This window comes from Manis pentadactyla, chromosome 5, assembly GCF_030020395.1.
Source record: "Manis pentadactyla isolate mManPen7 chromosome 5, mManPen7.hap1, whole genome shotgun sequence".
Classification (NCBI taxonomy): domain Eukaryota; kingdom Metazoa; phylum Chordata; class Mammalia; order Pholidota; family Manidae; genus Manis; species Manis pentadactyla.
The window spans coordinates 34,663,264-34,681,642 of record NC_080023.1 but is presented as its reverse complement, the minus strand read 5'-3'; the positions used below and the strand labels follow the sequence as shown (position 1 = coordinate 34,681,642).

At 40.7% G+C, this 18,379-nt stretch overlaps 1 protein-coding gene across 14 annotated transcripts in view; it reads right to left on the bottom strand.

The window, feature by feature from the left end:
• Positions 1–18,379, bottom strand: part of LIMCH1 (LIM and calponin homology domains 1) — a 311,556-nt gene that overhangs the window by 174,818 nt on the left and 118,359 nt on the right. For all 14 annotated transcript variants that reach the window (XM_057502178.1, XM_036908574.2, XM_036908560.2 and 11 more), the window contains exon 2: positions 17,175–17,245. In XM_057502178.1, coding sequence (XP_057358161.1) covers positions 17,175–17,245 — 71 coding nt within the window. The remainder of the gene's footprint in view (positions 1–17,174; positions 17,246–18,379) is intronic.

The following is an 18,379-nucleotide window of genomic DNA, read 5'->3' as shown; positions in this document are numbered from 1 at the left end:
GTCACCATTTCCTCTTGGGCAAATGGCCTTTGGGTTTGAACCCAAAGTGACATTTCCCACGATCCTTTGCAATTTTCAACAGCGGTAAACCTGAGTTTCAGCCAAGAGAGTGTGGGCAGAGTGATACATATCACACCCCAGCTTGCCCCTGACATTCTCCCAAGCAATTCTCCATTCTCTTTCTCCTCTTACATTTTCTAGTTAGATGTTGACAATGAGGAAGACCTTAGAAGTCATGCGCTGAGGATGAAATTGTATCAGCTTGGATCCCTGAAGCACTGCCTGGAGCAGAGTCATCTCTACCCTTCCCTGCTGCCAAAATTTGGCTATATGAGAGTTAGAAGTACATTTTCTTTGTATTAAATCAATGAGATTCAGGAGTCTATTAGCTACAGCACCCAGCATTACCTTAACTATTGCAGTTCTCCAAGAAGTGTTTTTTCCAATAAAAAAGGGTCCTACTTTACCAAACAGCAACCAAGAAAATCCTATCCTAAAATGCAAAGTTAAAAACCTGGTTACATCATTTCCCCTGGATTTTGCTGGGAAGGCAGCAGGAAGGGGAAGGGCTGAAATTTGGGATATTGTAAACAAATGGACCTGTTTTTATTTCCTTATATTTATTAGGGTAAAAAAACTCTTCTTACAAATCACTCTATTCTTAATATGAAAAAACTTAACTCTAATGAAATAATCTCTAAGCATGGAAGGGAACCTATGCCAACTATCTGAATATCTTGGAGTCTTTTGGATTCATTTTCAATCTCTTTCATGGTCCAGCCTTTGCAGGACCATTCCTGCTGTCTGGAAATTATGCAATTGTTGGACTAGAAGAGGTCTAAAAGTCAATAAAATAATGTAGATAAGGAAACTGCCACCAGGCACATGTCTGAGGTCAGAGCTTCTAAATGTTGGAGTTAGGATTACAAACTCAGATTTCTAAATCTGAGAAGAGGGCTTTCCTTTGATACTTTAGTTTTTTGCATGTCAATAAATAACCTCAACCACTGGTGTCTGCCATCTTGCCCAATCTGCCCACCCTACCCAACTGACTTCTTCTAAGCCTGGCTTTGGCCTCGCTTCCCTCCTCCAATGATTTCCAGGCTCCTGAGGGCTCAATGGATGCCCTCCAAATGTCTTCACCTGTAATTAAGCTCCTTCACCCCCAAACTGCCTTTCTCACCATGCCTCCCACTCAAGATCCTCCCTGACTTTATAAGCTGCATATTTATATGACACAGGTGATCAGTGACCCATGAAAGCTGGCAAGACATGAAGAGAACTGAGTATAACCAAATAAAATGGAGACTAAAGTTACCCTGACACAGGCAATGATATGTGTAATCATCATTGTGCTATGTAGTAATTATGGATAAATGATAGTAATTAGTATTTCTTCTGCACAGTTAAAACCTGGTTTTGCCGGGTTTGCTGTCAGGAGGGTGAAGTGAAAACTTGGAACATGAAACTGTGGTGATGCATCTGAAAGCCCCTGTAGCCAGACGAGTGGAAGGAGCATCTAGCCCCTTGTTCTCCATGTTTCTTTGGAAAGAAGTGCTCAGAACCAAGAGTTCCGGGATTGAGACCCCTAAATTTCCATGAGTAAAAGGACCCTCCAGAAACAGAAAAGACCTGCGTTTAAATCTCAGTTCTGCCACTCACTAGGCAAGTTAGTTAGTACTGAACATCATGAACCTCAGTTTCCTCCTCTGTGAAATGGGACAATAATACCTATCAGTCACGTGAAGTAATGCATGGAAAACACTTGGCGCAGGCCTTGTGTATAGCGTGCACTTCATAAATGATGGTCGTTAGTAACACTGTTTCCCTTCCAAGCAGGTTTCAACCTCAGCCCTGCCCACAAATGGAAAGCTGAGGTGTCAACCATTGCTCACCTCTCCTCCCAAGCATCCTGCCTGCAGCTAACACTGGGCTGGGAGTCAGGAGAGATGAAAGGACTGAAGTGATGGGATGAGAATAAATGTTAGTACTTTTGGAGGGCATGCCTCCATGGGTATAGTCCCTAAAGCCGGGAATGGGGAGGAAGGAAGGGAGGATGCAGGCAAAGGAAAGACAGTAAGAAGTTCCGAGGACAAACTGGGCTGCACTGCAGCTGTGCCCACATCTTCTCTGGCCCTGCTCCTCACCAAGGCCTAGCTATCCTTTAACTCCTGCAAAGGCTCCTATCTCCCTACCTCACTGGCCACCCTGAGGGTGAGTGGTGGGGAGAAACCAAGAACTTAAGAGGCCTTTTACTCTCCTAGAAAGGGGAGGTCAGCTCCTCATGTGGCTAGTTAATGAATTGATTTCCTATTAATCAAACACCTACCCAGACAATCCCAGAGACTGGGTTCTGCAGTGGGATGTATGGTATCTCAGTGTGGTATGGGTCACATAAGACTTGGGGAGCAACACTAGTTCTATGAGGATATAACTCCTACATTCTAAATGAATGACCTGGAAGACAACTTTGGAAACAGTGAATGCAGTAGAGCTGTAAGCTAAGGATGGACATAGCAAGACAAGTGGAGGAAAGCATTTCTGTTTCTCCTTGGCAGGTGTGGGACTTTATTCAAATACTTGTGTTTAGTGCCCAGTGGGAAGTAAGCACAAGCCTCCACTGTCACCAGATGTAATTTCCTAAAAAGCCAACACAATCTCACTGCTCCTCTGTATAACCATGCTGGCTGCCCATTGCTGGCTGGATGCTGTTGAAACTCCTTAATGTGCTATTCAAGGTCTTTCAAAACTGACCTGATATGGGCGTTTCATCTCCAGTCTGCCCCATCTTGAATTCATCCAGGCTCTGGCCACAATTCCTTCCCTGAGCATGTAAAGCCCACTATCACATGCTTGCTGCTCCCTCTGTCCGACCTGCCTTTCCCATAGGCCTCCCCCAATTCCCCTGTGGCCTACCCAGCTTGTAATCATCCTTCAAAACCCAGCCTAAATGTTACCTCCTCTCTGAACCATTTCCTAGGTAGAAATTATATATCCTACCTCTCCAGAACTCTTTGGCTTCTCTATATACCACCATCACAGAAACCACCCAACATCCCCATCAGGCAAAGGGTTAGCCCTGTCTGTACCCTCAAGTCTACTATAGGGACCAGTCCTTGGTAGGGCTTGAACTTGTGGTTTGTGAGTAAATTGATAATGAAATGAGCAACAATTGCAAAGCATTGAGAGAACCCAAAACATCAGTTTTGAAACAATGAATTCAGATCCATGACTAATTTCACAACTTTTGTCATAGTTGATCATATTTATCCAGCACTAAGGCTAATACTGGGTTGAAGCAACCGAGGATCATCTGACAGGTTCTAATTCATTCCCATCAATTATTATTATTTATTAAGTTTTTGTCGGTCCGTAGGATGGGGTGGGAATGCGTAGTCAAGCTGTTCCTCTCTGAAGGATGGTTGGGAGCTGGTTGGCCCCAAAGGAAGCAATGAAGTCCTTGGGTTCTTCTTTTTGGTGCACTGAGGGATACACAGTGGGAAGGGGGTGGGGGACCACCGTAGCTGCCTCCCCTTGGGCAGCCCATATCACTCTACACTACTGTGAGTGCAGCAGAAATAGAAAATACAGTCTCATTCAGGGGAATGCAGAATGCATCCTTGAGGTCAGAGATGCTGGAAGGGAAGCAATCAGAGTATAAGTAAAGCCTTTCCATCTGTTACATAAAAGGAGATTTAAGGAAAGAAAAACTTCAGTGTTTAAGCAGGTCTCATCATTTCCCCATTCAATGGGCTTTCTTTGTCTAATGGGATGATTTCCGATTTTAAATAGTGCACCTTTGATTTTTAGTTTCACTTCTGTAATTTTATTTACATCTTCTTAGAAGTAGACAGAATATTAATATAACCAATCTATAGCACATTCCCCTCACTGCAGTTCTATAATATTAGCAGAGCATTACAATGTGATGCTAATACAAATAGAAATGCATTGAATGGTATTTGAAATGATCTTCTAGATGGCATTTTAAACATCTAGCAGAAAATACTTTGAATTCTATAGTGCATGTGTATGTGTGTGTGTGTGTGTGTGTGTGTATGAAACAGCTTGAGCTTTAATACACATACAATTTGCCCACTGAAAGTGTAGAATTTCATTTTTTTTTGTACATTCACAGGATTATGCAACCATTACTAAAAACCAATTTTAGTTTTCCTTCCACCTGAAGGAAACCCGATACCCATTAGCTAATTAACTCCCCATCCCACCCACACACAATGCCAAATCCGAAGCAACCACTAATCTACTTTGTCTCTATCGATTTGCCTATTCTGGGTATTTCATCATTAAATAGGATCATGTTATATGTGGTCTTTCTTTCACCTAGCATAATGGTTTTGGTTCATTCATGTTGTAGCATGCACTGGTAGTTACTTCCTTTTTATGGCTGAATAATACTATGTTGTGTGAATATACCAAATTTTGTCTCTTCATTCATTGGTTGATGGACGTTTGGGTTGTTTCCAACATTTGGCTATTATGGATAATGCTCTCGTGAACACTTGGGTACAAGTTTTGTTTAGAAGTATGTTTTCATTTCTCTTGGTTATGTACTCAGAAGTTTAATCAGAAGGTCATGGTAACTCAATGTTTACGCTTTTGAGACACTGCCAAATTGTTTACCATTTTACATTCCCACCAGCAATGTATGAAAGTTCCAATTTCTTCACACCTGTGCCACACTTATTGTCTCCCTTTTGTATTAGAGCCATTCTAGTGGATGTGAGGTGGTTTCTCACAGTGGTTTTGAGTTGCATTTCTCTATATACTAATGATGTTGAACATCTTCTCATGTGTTAGTTATCGGACATTTATATATCTTCTTTGGAGAAATATCTATTCAGAAATATTTGCCCATTTTTAATTGATTTTCAATCTTTTTTATTGAGTTATAAGATTTCTTTATTCTAGATATAAGTCCCTTCTCAATATATAATTTGCAAATATCATATTTTCTTCCATTCTGTGGGTTGGGAGATGATACCATTTATAGGACAAAAGCTTTTAATTTTGATATAGTCCAATATATCTATTTTTTTCTTTTGTTGTTTGTACTTCTGATGTTACATGCAGGAAACCATTGCTTAATCCAAGGGTATCCAAATGCTTTATCCAAAGATAAACTTCTGTGTTTAATTTTAAGAATTTTGTTTTAGCTCTATTTATGATCCACTTTGAGCCAGCATAGCATGGTTTTAATACACATTTATTGCTTAGTTTTAAACATGTTAATAATTCCAAAAATGTTAATTTTGGAATAACCTTCCTTCTTCTACCCATTCTCCCTCCAAGATAGTCTATTACATTCCTGCCATGTGCAAGCACCATTAGGCATAGAAAGATGAGTGACTCACTGTCACTATGCCAAGGAGTTTATAATATAATAGAAAGTTAAAACATACAATCTCATAAGTAGTGCCATGTATGAGACAAATTACTGGCTCTAGGCACCGCCAAAACATTTCTCAACCCATAGATGAGAGAGAGAGAGCACCTGAAGTCAGGGTTGTCATCTCTGCTCCAGGAGGTACGGTTGTCACCATGATGGGCGTGAAGAAGAAGAAGGAAATACTGAATGCAGGCTGCAGGGAGGGTGATACTTTAATGGAGGAAAAGGTGCCCAATGTGAGGACTTAGGACTTAGGGAGATGGAAATGGGCAGTGTGGTGAGCACCCCAAGTGAGTGGAAAGAAATACAGCCAAGGCATGGTAGTAGGGAAGCACAAGGAGAATTGTAGAAACAACAGTCATCCTCTGTGGTCAGTGCAAAGGGATGGTGAAGATAAGCCAAACAGAAACACTGCTCCCTGAGGATGAGGAACATGGTTCCAGGCAAAGGAGCCTGAATCATGTCCTATCTTGTGGGAAGGTGCGTCGGGCAAAGTGAAGCCATGTTTGCACATGTTAGCCTCATGGCAGAGTCTGTAGTGGCCAAAGGGAAGGCGAGCACTAGAGCTAATCACTCAGCCATAAAATCTTAACTTTCTATTTATCTTTTCATTCACTCTTTATTTTTTCCCCTTAATATAAAGAGGGAAGTCTATTCCTGCACAGTTAACTTTAAAAAGAAATCATTTATAAACTGGGTCCTCAGTGAACTATTTAAGAAAAGGTCCTCTTCTGTGGGTAAACTAAGGAAACATTTAGAATGGCAGGCTTGAAGCAGGAATTGTGCACACTTCATTGTAGGAAGTCAGCCCACCCAGCCTGACAGCTCAGTAGAGGCCATCAGAACATGGATTATTAAGAAAACACAATTAAAAAAAAAAAAAAAAAGGGCAGTTTCTGTGTGGTAACCTCCAACGAGTTCTACACAAGGGTATAAAGGGCATATAAAAGTGTAGGCAAAGGGTCTGTTTGTGTTTACACAGAGGATCAAAGCCTAATTGGGCTACCCCGAAAATGAACTAAGATACGATATGAAAAAGAACTTCCAACATCTGCACTCTCTGGAAGACTCATGCCAGAAGATGATCATCAAAAAACCCCAACAAAGATCCACGCACTGCTACAGCTGTAGATGCACTCATCCCACCAGTTCCTGGACTTGCCATGGGAATGAGGAAGGAGATATCTAAGCTGGCCTGTGCATACAGTAAAACAACAAAATTGGACTGGATCTATACTGTTGGAACTCAACCAAGAATTTGGAGAAGTGCAAATTGTAGCGCTCCAAAGTCTTACAACTACAAACTATTTACTGTTAAAAGAACATATGGCATGTGAACAGTCCCCAGGAATGGGTTGTTTTAATTTGTCTGATTTCTCTCAGACTGTTCAAGCTCAGTTGGACAATATCCACCATATCATAGATTTCACAAATCATTCACAAATGCCTAAGGTGCCTAACTGGTTTTCTTGGTTTCACTGGAGATGGCTGGTAATTACAGATATGCTTTGGTTATGTAACTATACTCCTATTATGTTAATGTGTGTGTGCAATTTAAGTAGTAGCTTAAAACCTGTACATGCTGAAGTTACTCTACAAGAAGATATATCAAAGAAATAATCAATCTTCCCATGTTTTCTTCCGCCTGCTACTTCTATAGCTTTTCTTCTTCCTTCTTAATTACAACCCTTAAATAGAATTCGTGCCTCATATCAAATTTACCGAGTATCATAATTCTTCCAAGTGGTAAAGATACCTCAAGACAAATGCTGGGCATAGAAGCCACAGGGCATAAATATGCAAAGAAGTAAAAAGCTAACTTTTTCAAACAATAAGGCTTCTCTCTCACTTACCAACTTCACATTTCCCTGTATGGCCCCGGAAGATGACTGGTTAGCCAGAGACGGGTAAGATTCCTCAAGGGAGGAACAACCTAAGACAGGCACAGTCGCAGGGGGGCCATCAGGTGAGAAATTGGGGATCAACAGAGGTGAGGCTTAGAACCTCCCCCCATGTTCTGAGAGAAATCTTCTGCATACGTGGATGTTTTATTGCCCTGGTCTAGCTTGGATTAACACATAGTCTACAGGCACACACCTGATCATCTACATTTGCTCCCTTACAACACTAAACTATGTTTTCTACCTTTATCTTGTATCTACCTACCACTCCAGCATTTTATTAAAAATAATAATAATAAAGAGAGAAATGTGGTATCCACATATAAATCAAGTATAAAAACCAAATGAGTATTCATATTTGAACTGACTGTTTAGAGTTCATAATGCATGAGCAAAACCGAAAGTTTCTGTGATGACTGCCCTTGTACTGTTCACTATGTAACTTATTCATTATGTAAGAATTTGTTCTACATGTAAAAACTTGTTTGTTATGCCTCAGAAGATTGGAGACTGACAAAAATTAGGCTTGGGGTGGATTAATGATTGTGCATTGAGCATTGACTCCCCTATACAGAATTTTATTGTCGTTAACAACCATTTGATCAATAAATATGAGAGATGCCCTCACAAAAAAAAAAAAAAAAAAAAAAAAAAAAGGACAGACTTCCAATGGTAAAATAAATTAGTAACCGGGATGTAATGTATAGCATGAGGAATATAGTCAAGATATTGTAACAGCCTGGTAGGGTGATAGCTGGAACCTAGAATTATGTATATAAATGTTCTACCACTGTGTTGTACACTTGAAACTCATGTAATGTAATACTGTGTGTCAACTACCCTTCAATAAAAAATAATTATTTTAAAAAAAAAAGAAAACACAATTAGGGAGCTACGAAATCCTCCAGGCAGGCAAGGCCATAGGTCTCTACCACACAAGCAGCTCATATTCAAACCTGTTACATGTATTTTCAAGTCAACTGATCATTCCAATAAACGTGTAATAAATTTGTTCAGGAGGAAAGAGATTAAACCTGTGATTGAAGGAAACAGAAATCTAATATTTTTTAAGGCACAGATTGATAGGGTGAAGGAAATCACCACATTTTGAGGGAAGTGGTTCCTGAATTATAATTTCAGGATAAAATAAGTTTCAAATACATTTTTTGACAGCATCAAAACAAACTCTATAACTGTCCTACTGGGTGTAGGTCATGTAAAACTGGGTGTTAGGAGGAAAAAAGTTGTGACCAGGATTATATAATTTTTAATGGGCAAAATATTTGCAAAGATGGATGAAACATTTGAGAATGTTTCAAATGCATGTGCTCAAATGCACACAATTAGTCCCTCTCCCACACCAGTAGACTCTGATAATTGATGCTAAAGCATAGTTTGAATGGGAACAGTAACACCTACCCCCCAACACACACACACACACACACACACACACACACACACACACACTGTGTTATGTCCCTCTTTTGAGTATGAACCAAAGGCTGTCTATTTGGTAAGGATTTTTAAAAAATAAAGAAGGGCAACCTGAGAGTCCATTCTGCTCATCATGGGTCCTACAAAGTCACCTTCTATGTTCTTCATCTGTTTCATCTTTCCTAACATAAGGCTATCAGGGATACTCAGTCCTTGCCTAAGTCCCCACCTAAGCCAGGCCAGTCTTCAAACAAAGAAGCAGTTTTTCACTGGAGATCTTTTTAAAAAGAGTGGGTTGAAATGTCCTCACTTGAACTTAAAAGCTTAATGAGTCTTGGTGCCAAAGACCTGGAGACAGACCAAGTCAGCGAAGCCAGTTGTGATATGGCAGAAAGACAAGGGAGAACACTGCAGAGGAGGCCTATCAAATTCTTAACAGTCTGTACAGTCCAAAATCAGTAACGGCAAAAGGGCCTATGTTTGCTGAGATTTGAGGCAGCATCTGGGTCAGAGAGAGCTCTAGGGAGAGTCTGAAGACGCCTTGCCCTACCACCCTCCGTCTCCATCTAATCATTACAAAGGGAGATAGGTAAATGTGACCCTGGCTGTCCGACCAGGGTTGCTGTGAGGATCAAACAAGGGATGGGTTTGCAAATACTGAGCAAAGCAACAGTGCCTAGAAGGAACCAGTCTGGGGTAGCCAGCGACTGGGGTGACCGTGTGTCCCGGTGTGCCAAGGACAGACGCAGATTCCATTTGTTGTCCCAACCTCTCAGCTGGTTAACAACCCCTTTCACTCTCAAAAGTGGCTTGTTTGAGTGGCAAACTATGTGGTCACTCTACTTATAAGCCATTGCCTCAGACTAATCTCATTTCTTTTTTAATAATCTCATTTCTTGTTTAATAATAATAAAACATTGCATGTGTAGTTTCTATTAGATAAGTCTCTAACAATAGCCTGTTGAAATGATGCAAAAGCATGAGCCAGACCCAAAATAATTAGATGGAATCATGGTCAGGTGTCTGGCAGTTTCCAGAGACGGCTAGTCACTGACAAAGGTTTCCAGTGCCTCCCTCTACCAGTGAGGCTTTTCCTGAGGTCTCTGCTGACCTCTGCCAGGTGACCTCCAGCTCCGCAGACATCTTCTTCGCTCCCTGCTTCCCAGGACCCCCATTTCCCTGGGTTTCCTCTCATCTCTCAGAGAGCCCCTTTGTGAGCTTCTCTTTCTTTCACCCCTGACCCTGGGCATGGACTTCTTTAAACTGAGCCTTGTTCTGCTGCATTTTCTTGATGTAATTGTTCCCTCAGAGAGACTGTCACATAACACAGGTTAGCCTTAATGTCCAACAATGGCAGGCAAATCCAGCTTGGATAAGTTACATCACTGTCTCACCTCTAAGCTCCAGGTGCCATCCCCAGCAGTCTAGAGGACTATCCCCTGGGGTGTGCTATCCTTTCCCCAAACTCAAGTCTGTCTAATGTCCAAACTGTAGCCACAACCTCTCTCAACAAATAGAGGACACTTTCCAGCTTGTATGGAGGGCCCACCCTGCTTGTCATTAACAACTGAGACGCTGAAGTTATTTTTTAGTCTTTCCTTTCAGTCATCCATATCCTGTATCTTACCAAGTCCTCTTGATTTCTTCACAATTCTTCTCATTTCTATTGTTCTGGAGATCAATGTAAAAATCCTTCTATGGCTTACAAGACTGAGAAATCTTGCTTCTGCCTACTTCTCCTCTTCATCCACTGTCATCTCATACCATTGTCTCCTTGTTTTCTACATTTTGGACAAATAAGTCTTCTTACAATTCCTCCAAAACATAGAGTTTCTATGTCAGGGATGTCATCATGTTATTCTTTCAGTCTAAATAAAACATGCTCCCTCCCTACTTCCATCTCCCTTCCCTTTATCCTGGCCAATTCCTACTCTTCATTCAGGTCTCTACCTAACTGTCCCTTCCACAAGGGAACCTGAGGTTTCAACCCCAAGTGGAGTCAGCAGTAGATTCCAGACCTGATCAGGGCACCCCATTACACGAGCTTATTGCATAGTGTACTAGCCTTTCTGGTAACTTACCACACTTGTACATGGGCTCTTAAACAGGTTAGCTGAATGAAGGAGGGGAAGCCCTCCTGGCTGTCAGGCAGATCCCTTTCTATGTTCACATGCCACACACTCATTCCAGCCCCAACCTTTCCGCGACTCTTGCCCCTGTGTAGAATGTGCCCCTTCCCTCAGTCCATTACCATCTGATATAAAATTCACTAGATGTAACATCTCCCCAATAATTGTCTCCCAAACTACAACAATCTCCCTTTGTTTAACTTCTTATTAAATCTTGGTAATTAAATCTTGGTCACTGGAATTTTCTCACATACTGGTTTGTACTGTTATTTAGCTGCTTTGTGTGTATCTTCAGTCCCCAAGCACATTATAAAAAAACTCCTGAAGATCAGGCATCAAGCCTTACATTCCCTTTTATGCCCCTCAGTGCCTAATTTGGGGCTGTACAGAACAGGGCCGATACCTAACAAGTGACAAAATGCCTCCATGCAAAGCACCACCATCAACTCCCAATCTGTCCTAGCAGAGTAGTACCTGTCTGTGGTACAACACGTCTCAGGCTGAAATCAGTACAAGAATCCGAGACAAGCCCTTCTTCTAAGAATAAGCAGCTCATTCACCAGCAATGATATAAACAAGTGTTTGCCAACAGATTTCTTATCTTCAGAAAATTATTCCAGCACTATAAGAATTTTGACAAAAATCCACTAAGACATTCTCCATTGGCCACTTATTTGCAGACAGGCATACTCAGACTTGGCATTCCATGGAAATGTGTGTGCCAGACAAAACCCCTAAGTTCACCTCTATACCTCCTAGGAAGACGGAGCTGTAATGAAGAATCTTGTACTTAAAGAAAGCAGATACTTCCCATCCATTGGGCTCCAGTCTTCAGGGATGGGTGTACTCTTTATGTAAAGTTGTGTGTGTGTGTGTGTGTGTGTGTGTGTGTGTGTGCGCGCGCGCGTGCGCGTGTGTGTGAAGGAGAAGCAGAGGGGGAAGAGAAGAGAGGAAAGAAGAGAAGGGAGGGAAAGGGAGGAAAGAAGAGGAGGGGCGAAAGAAAGAAGAGGATAATACTGACAATGAGAGCTAAGATTGGGAGAAAGGTCAGGTCACTGGTGATTAGGTAGCCTAAGAAGAAATCTTCGTACCAGTCTCAATTTATTCCTCAGGTGTCTGTAACAGATGTATTATGTGCTACACCACTGTCCAGTGAGGGGAATACAAAGATATATAGAAGCAGTCTTCAGTAAGTTTTTGATCTGGTACAGATCATGCCTCTGCCTACTTTCCTCTCTATTCACCCTCATCTCATACCCCTGTCCACCCTGGAGACAATGAGGTGGTGCACTGTGAAGTGATAGCACAGAGGCGGTACAGGAGCTTAGAAGCCAGGCAGGAACTCACTAATGCTGCCTGGGGCATTCTGGAACAGCTTCCCAGAAAAAGAAATCACAGCAGACTGGAGGGAGCGGGAGGAAATGACATCACCATAGAGGTCAAGGTTACTGTTTTCAAAACAATCACTATAGGCCCCAAGCTCTGCCAGCCAAAGCCCATTATTTACAGATGATCAGATTTGTAAGGGACCCAGATTTTCTTGCCCAGTTTTTGATCACAGGCTAGGCAAGAGAAGCTGGAAAGTAAAACCCCAGTTGGTTCAGCCTGCGGCTCACTGGCAGTCCCAGAGAGACGGCTGATGGGCCCACAGCGACACAGAGCTGCACTGACTATGTCGTGATTGTGATTGACTTTCGGCCCATTTCCAGCAATGGTAATGAGAACAGCCTGTGGTCCAGGGTGCCGAGCAAGCACGTGACACTGCTGAGCACTTGACTCTCTCCCTCACTGGGACCATATGAGGTAGTAATTTCCCCATTTCATAGACAAAGGGAGAAAAGTTGGCATTTAACTGCCTGCTATGTTCCAAGCACTAAGTACATATTATCAATTCATCTAATCCTCAGAACAACCCTATGAATTAATATAATTTTACATGTTTTTAGATGAGGAAGCTGGGGCTCAGGGAGGTTAAGTAACTTGCCTAAGGATACAGAGTCGATAAATCCAGCAGACGGACTGTTTATTAGGTTGAACCATATGAAATCACATTTTCTGACCGTTTTTGGTCTCTGAACAGAAGTTTCATAGGATTAAACCTAAGTGTTCCCAAATCCATTCACTTCCCACTAGTTCTCTGCTAAAAGGATTTGAACCGGCATTTTGCCACACTTGCTTTCTCTCTCTCTCAATATGCCTCTTTTTTCTGAACCATTTGCATCTAGTTGCAGGGTATATGAGTAACCCTTACATCATTGTTACAGCTTTTCTATCAGTTTGAAATTTTTCAAAATAAAAAGTTGGGAGGGGAGGTGATGACTTGTAAAGAAACTCCTGAGAAAATGTTATGTAACAAGTTATTTGATTTATCCAAACAGCATTTTTGCACTGCCCAAACTCAATTACTTAACTTTATGAGGATAAATAAACAGTTTACATCCAAAATTAATTCCATAGTCCTTAATGGGCTGGAAAACTTCTTCTGCAGAGGACTAGATAGTAAACATTTTAAGCTTTATGAGCCACATACAACTCTCATTTTATTTTATTTACAACCCATTAAAATTATAAAAGCCATTCTTAGCAAGAAGGAAGGCTAGCAACAAAACAGGCCAAGGACCGTAATTTGCCAACTCCTGATACAGATGGAATTCCATAGAATTATCTCTAAATACTAAAGTCATAGTCAGGAAAACAAGTCAGAAACTATCCTTTCTGGAGCTATTCCCAAGCAGTGTGATCTGGGGGCAGGGGTGCAGATGACAGTCCTCAGTGACTGCATCCTGGGAGCGGCTTCCTGGAATGGTTCTTTGCAGGCCTCCTTTCCAACCCTGATGTCCTCAAAGACATAGTGCAGTATTCAAACATTTCTAACAGCATTATACTTGTCACAGGTTTGCAGTTCTGTCACACTTTGGCCCCAAACCTTTAATGCTCAGCAGAGGCCTCCCATCATTTGCACATTTAACCTCCAAAACTTCAACTACACACACTTGGCAAAAACAATGGAGGAAGAGAGAGCTGATGATAGCAAAAAACACCTATTATAATCCTATCTGGCATATACACTCTATTTTATACTTGCTATTACTGTAAGTTATACATTTATGCATAAGTATTACTACATACAGGGGGTGCAACGCAAGCCATGAGTGCTGCCCTTCACAAGCAAAGTAAAAGAGCTTCCAGGGTGATCTTGATGCTCTCAATTTCCATCTTAGATGCTGCCTGTAGGTGCCAGTCTGTTCTCTTTCCTGCCTCTGTAGCCTTTAGTAGAAGTCCACCACTCTCACTTGTCTCCTCTAGTTTTGACAGCTGTACCCCAGCACACTCTGTGACCACAGCCTCCTACCCACTCAGCTGCCTCACGCCCTTGCTCTTACTGGCCTTGCCTTCTTATCTTATAAGCCAGACCACCAGGCCCTTGATGCTTACGTTTTTCCAAAATCACCATCCCATGTCATTCTTCATCTTCTGTCCAGCTGAGACCCCGTGGTTGTCCTCTGTATTGTCCTTCTCCCCACTTCCTAGGATTTCTGGCATCAATTCCATTCCACCCACCACCCAGCCTCTGGCTTTTCCCTCCCATTAAAATCCTACCTCTAGGCATGGGGCAGTGGTTAAGAGCAAAAGCTAAGGAATCAGACTTCTAAATTTAAATTCATCCTATCTGTATAACCCTAGCAAAGTTACTTACTCCTCTGCCCCAGTTACTTCTATAAAATGGGCATGAGAATAGTCCTTACAAACCACAGGTAAGTCTGGAACCTGGTAGGACTGGGAAGAGGAAAACCAGACTCTAGGCCCAGAAGATGCCCTTCTGTTTGAGGAGAACTGAAATTTTTTCAGACTCATAAAAAACCGAGGACATTTTTAGTGAACAAAGAGCATGGTGTCTTCACAGTTGTAACCAACATTTACAGCCAATCCAACTCAGATAGAAAGATGAGAGTTTGTTGAACAAAAGGGAGAATTCACTGATGCTGTCATGTATTTTTCAAATGGGGTCATAACACTGTTACAAGACACCAGCTGGGCTTCTATTTTGAATAATACAAAGTTGAAAAGCCCCAGTAATTTTTAAAAACAGGGTGTATATTATGAAAGCCCAAATCGCAGAAGAGATGAATTGCTAATTTCTGAAATTCAAAATTCTAGAGAGTTCCTGTATTTTTTAATGTTGCTATGTAGGTGGTGACTATGAATTCAAACTCCTTAATCAACAGTACCCACAAAACTCTTTCTAGTTCTAGAAAGTGGCATAGTCTTAGGCATTCTCATGTACTCTCCAAAGACAGGTGTTTAAAACCTGTAGGGACCCACCGTCTAGGCACCTTCATGTACCTGAGACCCTCCCAACTGAGTTTTCAGCCTTTCGGCCCCTGTCATCAACCAGTCCCAGGCCTGGAATTATGCAAGACCCCCTCCTTGCCAGATTGGTCTCTAGATACAAATCCTAGAAGATATTCCCATTCATCTCTGCCTACAGCAGCCCAATGTGCTTTAGCTCAGATCCAAGCTAACCATGCCCCTGCCCCTGACCAAAAAGGAGAGGGAAATCTTCCTCTGTCATTTCAGACCTTCAGTATGTTCAGCTCTGGGGTCTTGATTTTGTTTCTCATTGCTCTGTGGGTCCAGCCCTTAGAAATGTGTTTACATCTGGTTTCTCTGGCTGCTGACCCAGCCTCTTCTCAAAGGCTTTGGCTGGGATTCATGCTACTGGCTTTCCTTGCCTCAGGCTACCAATGCAGTTCATTCCACCTTAGCAGGCTCTTTGCCAGGGCTGCTAGCTGGCATCCCACAGGGAGGCCAGGGCCTGACTCTGGTCCTCAGACTCCTTCACATACACCAGTGGACTGATCCTCCATGGTTAGAGGTCTTAGACAATAATCCATTTGTGGGTAAAACTGCAATATTTCCAGAATCTCTTGCCTGGCTTTAGTGTATCTCCATACTAATAGGTGTTTCCAAGAGGTGGAGAGAAGTAGTCCAGCTCCATAGCAATCAGGGGATTTAAATTTCTCTTTGAAGAAAGGACAATGGGAAGCAGGAAAAAAATGCTGACATGAACTGTGTTGAAAGGGGCTGTGTAATAATCAACATTTGTATAGCCAATGTTGTAATTTTTAAAGGCACCTTAGCCATATTATCCTGCTGAAATTCACAAAAAGCTTATCAAACAGGCAAGAGTTATAAATGTTTATGTTTCAGAAAGAAAAATATGAGACTCTAGGAAGTTAAATGACTTAAGGGTGAAGTAAGGACTTAAGTCTCTGTCCTCAGGCTCTAAAACTTGTGCTCTTTCAAATACAGTGGTGGGTCTCAAACAATATTCTGTAAGCCACCAAAATAAGAGTTCTTTCTGTGTTATTCTATTTATAGAAAGTTTAAAGTAAGGGAAAACAGATGCTATGGTGATAGAAATCAGAACAGTGCTTTTCTACACATGGTTGAGGTTGGGAAGGGACTTGAGGGCACTTTCCCATCTACATCTTGATCAGGGTGTAGGTTACATGCATGCTCATTGTTTTCAAAATCTATCAGACTGTATATTTAGGAGCTATGCATTTCATGTATGTACATATAACCTCAATAAAACAAAAATTAGTATCCAAATTAGAACCTCTTAAATAAATTCACAATTTGAAATCTTTAAGTTTATGTCCATCCATCCATAAGTATTAAGGCCATAGCTTATTTTGTGTCTCAAGCTGTTTCACAGAAAGCTCTTGAACCCATCATTACAGCAGCACTCTATGACAAAGCCCAGGTTCAAAAAACAAAAATTAAACACTGCCATTATTGTTCACATTTGAATTTTGCCAATAGCACAAATTAAATATATTCAAAATAATTCAGGGAAGTAGCCCCAGTAAGGAGCATTGCCTGGCATGCTTTAAGATGTTGTATGTAAATAGAAGCTCTGCTTTCATTTGGCATAAGCTTGTTTTGTTTGGGGGCAAAAGGGGAGAAAAGCTAATGCTTTCACCATAATTCAGTCTACATTATTCCAATTACCTGGGCCTAAATTCCTACATTGTAAAAGTTGTTTGAAGTTGAGTAACAACTACCAGATATTTCCTCTTTTTCTTGTTTGAAATTGCCACAGTCTCCACCACTCCCTACTAAACACCAAGACTCCCTCACCTACTTATGTTTATGCCTAGCCCAGCGATTTTAAAAAATTTCAGGTTCAAACAGTAAATAAATTAAAAACAAAACACTAGAAGTTTTACAGACAAACTGAATAGCATTAATGACTTTTCTTGAAAAAAGCAACTGAATATAGGCTATACTTACTCGCATAGAAGGATTCCATTTTCTAATCCTGTCCGAAAATCTTTATCACCAAAACTTCTGCCTGTTACTTGCTGGAAAAGAAAAAAAAGAAAAAGAAAGCATAAATTTTTCTTCTTTAATCAGGAAGCTCAATGATTCTTTTTTTTTTTTTTTGATATTTAAAAGCCTTGAAAAACTGGTGGCACTCCAAGAATGGGAAAAACTGTTAGGTCTGAATTTCCTTTACATGTGTCGCTTTGCTTAGATCAGCTAATCTTAAATTTAGACCATTTTTTAAAAGTTTTTTTCCTATCTAATTCCTTAAAAAAATCTGTTCTTCCTGATAAGAATGTTACTTTTGGGGTTTGGCCATGATAAGTCAAGGCCACAGCCTCTTTTTTCCTGAGAATTCAACAAACACACTTTCAAAAAGCCTACAGAGTGCACCACCTAAGGATAAAGTATTTATTTGTTAAAACATTAACAAATGTTAATGGCAGAGGAGAGGAGGTCACGGACCCCTAACCTTGAGAGATGAACATAAATACAGGAATATTAAAGCTAATATCCATAACATGGTACAAAAGAAAAATAAAAGCTGGGAAAGAATGAACTGTCTAACAGCACAAGATTGATGGCCATTCTTGTCAACTCTGGTTCTCAGTAGTGCTTTGGCCTAAGCACCAGTGCATAGATTTTTTCATTCAATAAATATTTATTGAGCATCCATAATATGCCAGGTAAATAAATATTCATACTATAAACCCTAAAGCAACCTCTAAAATAATAAAATAAAATGTTATAGCTAATAAGTCAAGAAAGAAGATAAAACAGAATCATAAAAAATAGTCTAAAAGAAAAAAGAAAAAAGGAAAAAGAAATAGAGAACAGATGGAATAAATAGGAAGCAAATAGAATATTATACACTTAAATCTAACCATATCAATAAGTGTATTAAATATAAGTGGCCTAAACACCCTCAATTAAAAGATAGAGATTGTCAGATTGGATAAAAAGCAAGTCTCAACTATGTGCTGTCTACAAGAAATGCAAATTAAATATAAAGATACAAATAGGTTAAAAATAGAAGAATAGAAATGAGCTATATCATGCTAAAGTAATCAAAAGAAAGCTAGGGGGGGCTATATTAATACTACATAAAGACATTTTTAGACAAAGAATAATACCATGCAAGATAAAGTTATTTCACAAATGGTTATCTCATC